Genomic DNA, 10,000 nt, shown 5'->3' with positions numbered 1-10,000 from the left:
CAACAATAAAAACCATTTTAACTAATAGGCCATTTCCGAGTTCATGTCTGCCTCCTCTTTAAAGCGAGTCTAAGTGCGAAGTTTTTCTTATAATTAGTTTTCTTTCATATGTAAAGTAGAACCAATTACCATCACAAAAACTTCGCACTTAGACTCGCTTTGGAGAGGAGGCAGACATGAACTCGGAAATGGCCTATTCTATAAGCCACAAAAGTCGATCCATGATATTCAAGTAAGGGCGCCAAAGCGAATGAAAAAGGCTTCTTCGTTTCGAACACGAGGTCATTGGCTCAAACGGTAGATGCTTCATATATGCAACCTTAAAAGAGAATCCGCTGGATTATTGCAGAAACAAGCAAGAACAGTCGCACGAAGATCGCACAAATAACTTCCCCGATTCAGATTATATTCCATGGATCCAAATTCAGTCGGATATATTGACGACAACAGACATTATGAAAAGCTCGCTCATGAAAATGGAACCCGCTTTAAATGTTTGATTTGTCATCGAATGCTGTCGAGGAAACATTGACACTTACGTTCTGACCATGGGGTTGTCACTGCCTATAGCGGTGTCTGCGCCTGGAGTATGCAGATTTCAAAGCACTGAACCAATCAAATCTGCGGTTGCAAAGCTGCTGTCAATGTGTTCGAACCCAGAGGCAGAGGTAGAAGGTAAATATTAAGTGAAGCTATGATTTTAGCAGTTATGAGCGCAATTTTTGCAATTGCGTAGAGACGCCTGAAAATTTCAGGACTTCAACGGGGTTTGAACCCGTGACCTCGCGATTCCGGTGCGACGCTCTAACCAACTGAGCTATGAAACCACTGACGTTGGGAGCTGGTCATTTGTGGGTTCTAATGGTCCCGTGAGGAATGAATCAATGATGAAATGAATCATATATAAACTGCGGATATGAAATCAAGTGAAGCTATGATCTTCGCAGTTATGAGCGCTCATAACTGCGAAGATCATAGCTTCACTTGATTTCATATCCGCAGTTCATATATGATTCATTTCATATACCATTTCGTCATTGATTCATTCCTCACGGGACCATTAGAACCCACAAATGACCAGCTCCCAACGTCAGTGGCTTCATAGCTCAGTTAGTTAGAGCGTCGCACCGGAATCGCGAGGTCACGGGTTCAAACCCCGTTGAAGTCCTGAAATTTTCAGGCTTCTCTACGCAATTGCAAAAATTGCGCTCATAACTGCGAAGATCATAGCTTCACTTGATTTCATATCCGCAGTTCATATATGATTCATTTCATATACCATTTCATCAAGGTAAATATTATTATCATGACTTGGGACAGTGTATAATTTGGGAATGCATTTAACAAGAGTCCCGAAGGTGTATTTCCTTTACAGGCTCTCTATTTTAACCCAATTATTGGTAGGTGTGTTGTGTTGACATGGAACTTAAAATTTTCTTCCCATGATTTTCATATTGGTCTCTTCATTTAAATATTTAATTGGTTAGAGAGTATTAAGACCATTAATTATTTTTTTTGTTGTTTAAGAACTTAATGTGACATTCCAGTGTGTAGATAATAAACTTGTCTAAGTTAGAAGTACAGAATGTGAATGAAGTCATGGTAAATTTCTTATTGAAGTCCATCCATCCTTTGTACCTCTTTGCCTTGGAATTCTCAATAATTCCCAATATTTCCCAGTGGTCTATTATTGACCATTCTCAAAACATCTTAAAAAATCCCCTTGTTGTCTACTGCTGTCTTGGAATTGTTGGGAATTCCTAGGAATTCCCAGTAATTCCCAGCAGTATGATTATCCAATCTCAGAAATTCTCAAAAATTCCCAGATTGTGAAGTCTTCCTAATTTGCATGACTTGGAATTGTTGGGAATTCCTAGGAATTCCAAGTTTTTTGGGAATTCATTTCGCAAGGGTGCAGCCCGAGACCAGTGGTAAAATGCAGACTGAGGTTATAATTTAATTGTTGAAAAAGCCCAAAACCATTAGGAATGCTAACAGTTAAGCCTAAATATTGTTTTAGGCCTAAGGTTAGCATTTCTAAGTGGTTTGGGCTTTTTCAACAGTTGCGTTATAACCTCAGTCTGCATTTTACCCCTCAGGTCTGCAGTCTGCGTTTTACACTGACCGATTTTCTATCAATTATAATAATTGATTTTTATTCCACTTGGTGTGGGAGAAGATATAGTCAAATGCAGTTGAAAGAAATTGAATTGGCAAATGTAGAATGCCATGGAGCTTTTATTTATTGATTGATTTATTCATTTATTTACGTACTCTTTTGTTTCTGATAAGCCGTCTTTCTCAGTTTATTCAAAATGTCACTCCCTTCACCAAATTAATTTCCTTTATTGGGTATTAGAAAGGAAGAAAGTTGCTTTCCATTTAAGAGTGGTTGAATCACATTTCTTTTATTTCATTCCATTGGCAAAGTTCATTCATTTCTGATTTCTTGTCTTCGCTGCATTTGAAATCTTTCAGTGCCATCAAAAGCTCCCAGCAATTTTAAAGTGACTGCTAACACATCTACGGTTATCATAGCGTCCTGGCAGCATCCTTCATCCGACTCCACACATGGAATCATCAGAGGATTTAAGATATTCTTCAGGAAAAAAGGCGCTGATGACACAGAAACCATTTTTGTTTACAACGTTTCGATGCACACAATACCTGTCACCGGATTGGCTAAATTTACAGAATATGAATTTCACATGTTGGCCTTTACCTCCGCTGGAGATGGAATTAACAGTTCGGTTGAATTCGCAAGAACAAAGGAAGATGGTAAGTGATATTGTTTAATTTAACTTTTGTAACAATAGGCTCCCTTGAAGTTAGGTAAGTCAGCCTGTCACCCATTAAAGTTTAAGTGTTTCAAACGTATAGGTAAAAAACGAAAGTCTTTGTTTTAATACTACAGATTATATCGTATTTAGTTTTTTTTTCATGGCTTATTACATTACATCGCATGTGCACCTGTTTCGTGTACTTGTATCTACCACTGGAATGTTTCAGTCATCACTTTTCCCCTAAACTAATTTGGCTACAAAAGAAAACCATTTTATGGAAAGTATGAACACATATATATATATATATATATTTGAGCTGCAGAATAGAATGAAAATGAAATGTGGAAAGATCATTACGGTTGGTTAAGCAATGAAAAGGAAGCCTAAATATCGAGGCTTGAATGGGATTTGAATCCATGGCCTTGCGATTGCACTGCCTGTGCTCTACCAACTGAGTTATCAAGCCAAATAAGAGCTGGTCACTTGTAAGTAGAAGCCTGAAATAAATCCATGTTCAGTGAACTTGATTCAAACCCATGACCATGTGATTGCACTGCACTTGCTCTACCAACTGAGTTATCAAATTGAAGGCAACTGGGTGCTGGTCACTTGTAAGTACTGTAGAAGCTTGAAATAAATCCATGCTCAGTGAACTGGATTCGAACCCATGGTCATGCGATTGCACTGCACTTGCTCTACCAACTGAGCTATCAAGCAAACTAGGAGGTGGTCACTTGTAAGTAGAAGCTTGAAATAAATCCATGCTCAGTGAACAGCATTGGAACCCATGACCATCTGCACTTGCTCTACCAACTAAGTTATCAATCCAACTGGGAGCTTAGATAATTTGCAAGTTCAAGTTTATCCCGTCCGTGATGATTTTTTGGAAAGATCATCCAAGAGTTGAGTAACCCATTCTCAACCTATGAATTAACGATAATCGTTAATTCGTAATCAATTTTTCTCTGAATTTACCATTACACGTATCGTTAATTTAGAAGACTGAAAACTTGATGTGGATTATGGGAAATGGACATACATTTTTTGAAAGATAACCCAAGTGTATGGACATAGGACTCGAACCTGGGAATGTTAACTTGATTAATTTAACCTGTCACCTAACCCCTTGACCACGACACCTCTAGCTGCCCAGGGACAATATTTTAAACACTATTTGTTAATAATTGCTGTATTATCACACGGCAACAAACAATATTAAACACTGCAAATGGTCGGTTACCAAGCTAAACATTTGAAAATCAAAGCTTATGCCTAATTAATCTAGCTTAGGCCTATAATTACTCAGGAATGATATTCTATGGGAGACTTGAAGAAAACTTTTTTTTTTGAAAACGCGGTGTCTTGATCTTCAGTGGTGAAATGGAACGAAGTGTGACTTATAGAGTTGAAAGTCCGGGACCAAATCCAATCCACTGCTACCACAAGTCCTGGGGCACAGTGTCCTAAATTAACTATAATAGTAAATTCAAAGCAAATTTGGAATTAACGATAATCGTTAATTTGGAGAAGAGATCGTATCGTTAAGTTACGTCACCTTAAACACCTTAAACGGTTGCAAAGGAAAGATCTAGGCTGGAAGAGAACGAGGAAAAATCTAGACTTGAAGACAACGATGAAAGAGGGGAAAAAACATGAAAAGAAAAAAAAAACCATGAAGGGCTCGATTTTGCCAAAATTTGTATTTAAGCATTTTACCACGAGTGTCAAATTTTTCTTTTTTTTTCCCCAACATTTCTTTGCGTGCAAGTTCTGTTTACATGTATCATTGCCTACTTTATGCATCATTGTTGCTGATGGGGCTTTTTGTGTTTTAGTATGTACACATCATTGCACACTGTTAAACAATGACTCCTGTCAATCTCTTTTCCCTCTCCTTACAAAGACCATTGTAGTTAATATATCAAGATGTTTATGAAACTCTACAGTACACATGTTCTTTGTTTTTTTCTTGTTTTCTGTTTTGGCCCTGACCATGCACAAACCACACCCTTCTTCTAAAAGACAACCAATCAGGAGTTTTGGTTAATTTATACAAAACTCAAACTTGAACCGAGGACAAGATATTGTGCGTGGTCACAGTCAGGTTAGCTTGAAGTATGACTGCACTGTTCTCGCTTTTCAAGTTTTTGGGGTTTCATAACCATCTATATGAACTATGAAAAAGCATTCCCTGCTAGTAGTGAGTCAAGTGACTTAACAGAGGAAATATTTTAAAACCTCTTAGATTTGGGAGCTATGTAACCACCCATTGTCAGGCTACTCTCTAACCTGTAAACGAGGTTCGGCAAACGAGGTTCGGCAATTGCTTTTGAGGCACCCAAACTTTTCGTATTGACTGATCACGACTGCCAGGGTTAGGGTGTTTTGATCAACTAAGCCTATAACTGATGTCCTTACATTATCTTTAATAACGGCAGAAAGACAAGTTAAGAAGCGTGAAAAAACTCAATGTGTTACTACCAAGAGTGTGAACGTTTACATCAATAGCTTATCTGCCCTCAGGCTCTGGCAAATCTCTTTTCTTGACACTTAAAGCTGGCCAATTGCAAGAAGTACAACCTGATCTGTTTCACAACAGCTACTTCTCACAGTCTCAAGATATGTTTTTTCATCCATCACTTTCCAATTCACACAGGACCAGATTGCCAACACATACAAACAAGATAACTGTGCAACCTAATTAAAGCTGCGTATGTTTTCCTAAAAGTTTCCAAGTTAGCCGGCACGCAGGTGGTTGGATGGTCGAAAAACCGGAATTCGTAATGAGGTCGCCATCTTGGATTCGCGCGGCTAGGTCTGGGCCGGGTTGAGGGTCGACAAAGCGAGCGAGGGGAGGGGGGCGAGGCAATTTCGAGTCCTGATTTACCATAAGCATGTAAATACATTGGACGGGCCAAATTATTAGTTCTATAAATGTTTAAATTTCCGCATAATCCGGTGTAATTTCTGCTTAATCAACGCATGTTTACGCATAATATGGTAAAAATTTTCCGCATAATCTTTAATTTTTTTCCGCATCCTATCAGAAGCCCTGATTTGATTATTATACCAATGCAGTGCTTATCCATAGTCAATCCATCGAAGGGCAAATGGTTGTTTGGATGATTTGCCACTTGATTAGACTAAGTGCTTTTAGAATTATTTTTTTTCAACTTCAGCACATACATTGTAAATGTATATAGATTTGATATTTTTAGTGTGCAACTATTCTAATTGCATGATTGTATCTCTTTCTTTTACCTCTTGACTTGGCTATGCTCAAGCTCCATCCAAGCCTCCCAGTGGATTTATGGTGACTGCGAGCTCTTCTACAAGTGTCACAGCATCTTGGCAGCTGCCACCCGAAGACTCCAGAAATGGAATCATTACAGGATTCAAATTGTTCTATAGACAAAAACACCCTGACAACCAACCTAAACTTCTTAACATTTCCAATGCTTCCATTCGAGCAGAAACTGTCAGGGAGTTGATGAAATTTACAGAATATGAATTTCAGTTGTTGGCCTACACCTCGGTTGGCGATGGACCGAATTGTTCTGTTCAGTTTGTAAAAACAATGGAAGATGGTAAGTGGTGTCATTAATGATTTTTGTGCATTTTTCCTTCACTTAATGCCCCAACCCTTTAGTATCGCAAATCTCATCCTTTTTTGCAGTGCAACTTGATTAGACTAAGTGCTTTTAGAATTATTTTTTTTCAACTTCAGCACATACATTGTAAATGTATATAGATTTGATATTTTTAGTGTGCAACTATTCTAATTGCATGATTGTATCTCTTTCTTTTACCTCTTGACTTGGCTATGCTCAAGCTCCATCCAAGCCTCCCAGTGGATTTATGGTGACTGCGAGCTCTTCTACAAGTGTCACAGCATCTTGGCAGCTGCCACCCGAAGACTCCAGAAATGGAATAATCCGAGGATTTAAGTTGTTTATTAATAGGAAAGGGTCAGGTGACAAACCAGATGTTCAATTTATTGATGTTTCCAACGCTTCACTTTACACAAAGACTGTTACTGGATTGCAAGGATCCACGGAATATGAATTGCAGGTGTTGGCCTACACTTCTGCTGGTGATGGACCACAGAGTTCTGTTCAGGTTGTAAAAACTAAGCGATCTGGTAAGTGATTGTTTTTTGTATAAAGTATCAAGAATTATGTTATCTATTTTGGGCTGTCTTGAAATCTCTTTACCATTGCGAGAAAGCATGTGGTAACAAGCTAAAAATCTAATACACACGTACTGAGGTCCTCCTATGTGTAGCAGTGAGATACTGGACAATAATATTATAGAAATGAAAGATGGAAACAGACCTGAACACTCTGAGTCAGGTATTTCTGTGGTATTTTCCATCTTGCAATAATATACCAGTACTTACATTTTAGTAATTGGAATTTGGGAATTGCATTACTATGTCTTTCAAGAAGATGCAATTTTGCTTAAAATTATCCTGAGGTCAATCATACTTTTTAGGACAGTTTGTGGACTATTTACAGTTTGTGGACTGTGCAAAAAGAATGCAAACGAATTTCGTCGAATTTCGGCTAGTGTTCTCTCGAAATTTCGGTGGGAAAGGTGTGATTTTTCGCCCGAAATTTCTTCGAAATTTCGCTGAGCCACACGAAAATTCGAACGCAGGACGAAAATTCGCAAATCTAACAACGAAATTTCGTTTGGAGTTCGTACGTACGAAAACGAAAATTCGCAAATCTAACAACGAAATTTCGGTTGGAGTTCGTACGTACTGAAACGAAAATTCGCAAATCTACAACGAAATTTCGGTTGGAGTTCGTACGCACTGAAACGAAAATTGAAGAACTTAACATTTCACAGTGTAACAGCGCCTTTAATCGAAATATCGTAATCCTAAAGCCGCGGCCACACCAGCGATTTCTGCTCTCGCCGGTGATGCAATTTTTTCTAATTTGGTCGCGTCGCTAGCGCGCGATGAAAAGGCCGTTGGCAAAACCAGGATCGGATCGGACCGGACCGGACCGGACCGGACCGGATCGGATCGGATCGGACCGGATCGGATCGGATCGGATCGGATCGGATCGGATCGGACCGGACCGGATCGGATCGGATCGGATCGGATCGACAAAACCCGGACTGGTTCAATATCAAAATTCCTGCCAATAGACACATGAAATCCCTGTGTCACCAGTTAAGGTTACTTCCCACCTTCACGGGTGTCCTTCCGGAAAAAAGTTCGTACTCGCGTTAGTTTCAATAAAATCATAACAAACTATACATCAGAAGAAAGCTTAGCAAATGTAGTTTACGATTATACTGCTTTAACGAGTTTTTCTTTTGGTAAGTGTTAGAATTGGCGTCGGTAAGACGTGAAACCGCCGAGGGTTCTTCCGTTAAATTTATCGGGTATCGGATGCCGCTTCACGAGCAAAATGACTTCACAGTGTTGTTATTCACAAGCCATCAATCAAGAAAAGCTTGTCAGGAGATTCCGATATTTAGAATAATTTCTCATGGCGTCCATTTACACAACATACCTCGCATATTTTTGGCTACTCCAACCTTAGATGCGGATATCTAAACAACCAATCAGAATATCGAAAACGCCTGAGACAATTTCGTTGATTGATGGCTTGTGAATAATGGCTTGATGGCTTCGTTGATTGATGGCTCGTGAAGCGGCATCCGATACCCGATAAATTAATTAGAAGAACTCTCGATGGTCTCACGTCTTACCGGTTCCTGACAATAAAAGGAAAACGCGGTTACACTATATTTGTTGGCGTAAACTACGTTTATTAAGACTAAAAATCAAATAAGTATGCAGGGCTGGTTTTACGGCTGTTAGGATATATAGTGTTTGCTTGACCAATTTTCGTCAGGCACGGCCTGACTCCTTCAGGGAGTTAAATCATAACTCGTACATAACTCCCTGAAGAAGTCGGGCCGTACCTGACGAAATATTGGTCAAACAAAAACTATATAACCTCACAGCCGTACAACCAGCCTTGCATAATTATTTTGTTTTTAGTCTAAATATTATTTGCTGGTCAGATCTCCCAAGATCCGGCACTTGTACTTTGTTCAGATGGCCCTTGCATACACAAACTGTCCACATTTATTAAGCTTTCTTCTGATGTATAGTTTGCTATGATTTTATTGAAACGCAAGTACGAACTTTTTCGGGAAGGACACCCGTGAAGGTGGGAAGTAACCTTAACTGGTGACCCAGGCATTTCGTGTCTATTGGCAGGAATTTTGATATTGAACCAGTCCGGGTTTTGTCGATCCGATCCGATCCGATCCGGTCCGATCCGATCCGGTCCGGTCGGGTCCGATCCGATCCGATCCGGGTTTTGCCAACCGCCCGATGAAAATCGCAATTGTAGCCACTCTTGAACTGGCAACGCGACAGCAGAAAAAGCCGTTGAAAAAAATCGCGAGAAATTGATTAAGTTGAATTTCTCGCGATTTTTTCAGGTGTCGCGTCGGCAGACTTCAAGGGTGGTTACACTTGCGATTAATTTTCATCGCGCGCTGGTAACGCGACAAACTTTGAAGCAAATCGCATGACCGTCGCGAGCAAAAAATTGCACACGTAGCCGCGGCCTAAACCGAAATTTTGTAAAGTCTTGGTTAGTGTTTCCCCTTTTAATGAATGAATGGAATCAACAACTGTATTTCTTCTCTCAACCTTGAGTGTAAACACAACCTGAATGAAACTGTAGACAAGCATTACAAGCGATTTCGTTTCCTTTATTCAATTGATACTTTGTCAATAAAAAGACATAAGATTTTTGGTACGCCCGATGCATCAATCTGGAGACTCCAAGAATACACCCATAGACAATTTAACATACCAAACCTACAATAGCAATTCTTCTTGGTTTTCACGTCACGCAAGTACCCCGCAAAGAAAAAATAAAATCGCTTACCATTCAATAAATTAAGTCAAGAAATTGAGATGTTGTAGGAGGGTAATAAATCATGAGCGTGTCAAAGTTTTAGGGCTGTGCGATGATCCAAACTCGAGTTATTTGGCAATAGACACTTCTCATGACATATTGGTTACTCAGAACTCGAAAACACATGGGCAATCGACACTTTCGTGACATAATTCTTAGAAGCAATCCAGATGTCATGCAACCTCGTTCCCAGGGTCTTCTCGGCTTTCAATATGGCGGCGGGTCTTGAGAAGACCCTGGCACACAGTGAACTAAAAA

At 39.5% G+C, this 10,000-nt stretch overlaps 1 protein-coding gene across 2 annotated transcripts in view; it reads left to right on the top strand.

Moving 5' to 3' along the window:
• Positions 1-178: 178 nt before the first annotated feature.
• Positions 179-10,000, top strand: part of LOC137973186 (tyrosine-protein kinase receptor torso-like) — a 46,267-nt gene continuing 36,445 nt past the window's right edge. The window contains exons 1-4 of one of the 2 annotated variants that reach the window (XM_068819954.1): positions 179-675; positions 2,479-2,778; positions 6,068-6,370; positions 6,616-6,924. In XM_068819954.1, the coding sequence (XP_068676055.1) occupies positions 549-675; positions 2,479-2,778; positions 6,068-6,370; positions 6,616-6,924 (1,039 nt within the window). In that variant the 5' untranslated portion in view covers positions 179-548. The remainder of the gene's footprint in view (positions 676-2,478; positions 2,779-6,067; positions 6,371-6,615; positions 6,925-10,000) is intronic. The other variant, XM_068819953.1, reaches the window with a different exon arrangement.

Source organism: Montipora foliosa, chromosome 10 (genome assembly GCF_036669935.1).
Source record: "Montipora foliosa isolate CH-2021 chromosome 10, ASM3666993v2, whole genome shotgun sequence".
Taxonomy (NCBI): Eukaryota; Metazoa; Cnidaria; class Anthozoa; order Scleractinia; family Acroporidae; genus Montipora; species Montipora foliosa.
The sequence above is the reverse complement of the archived record's forward strand: the minus strand, read 5'-3'. Positions and strand labels throughout refer to the sequence as shown.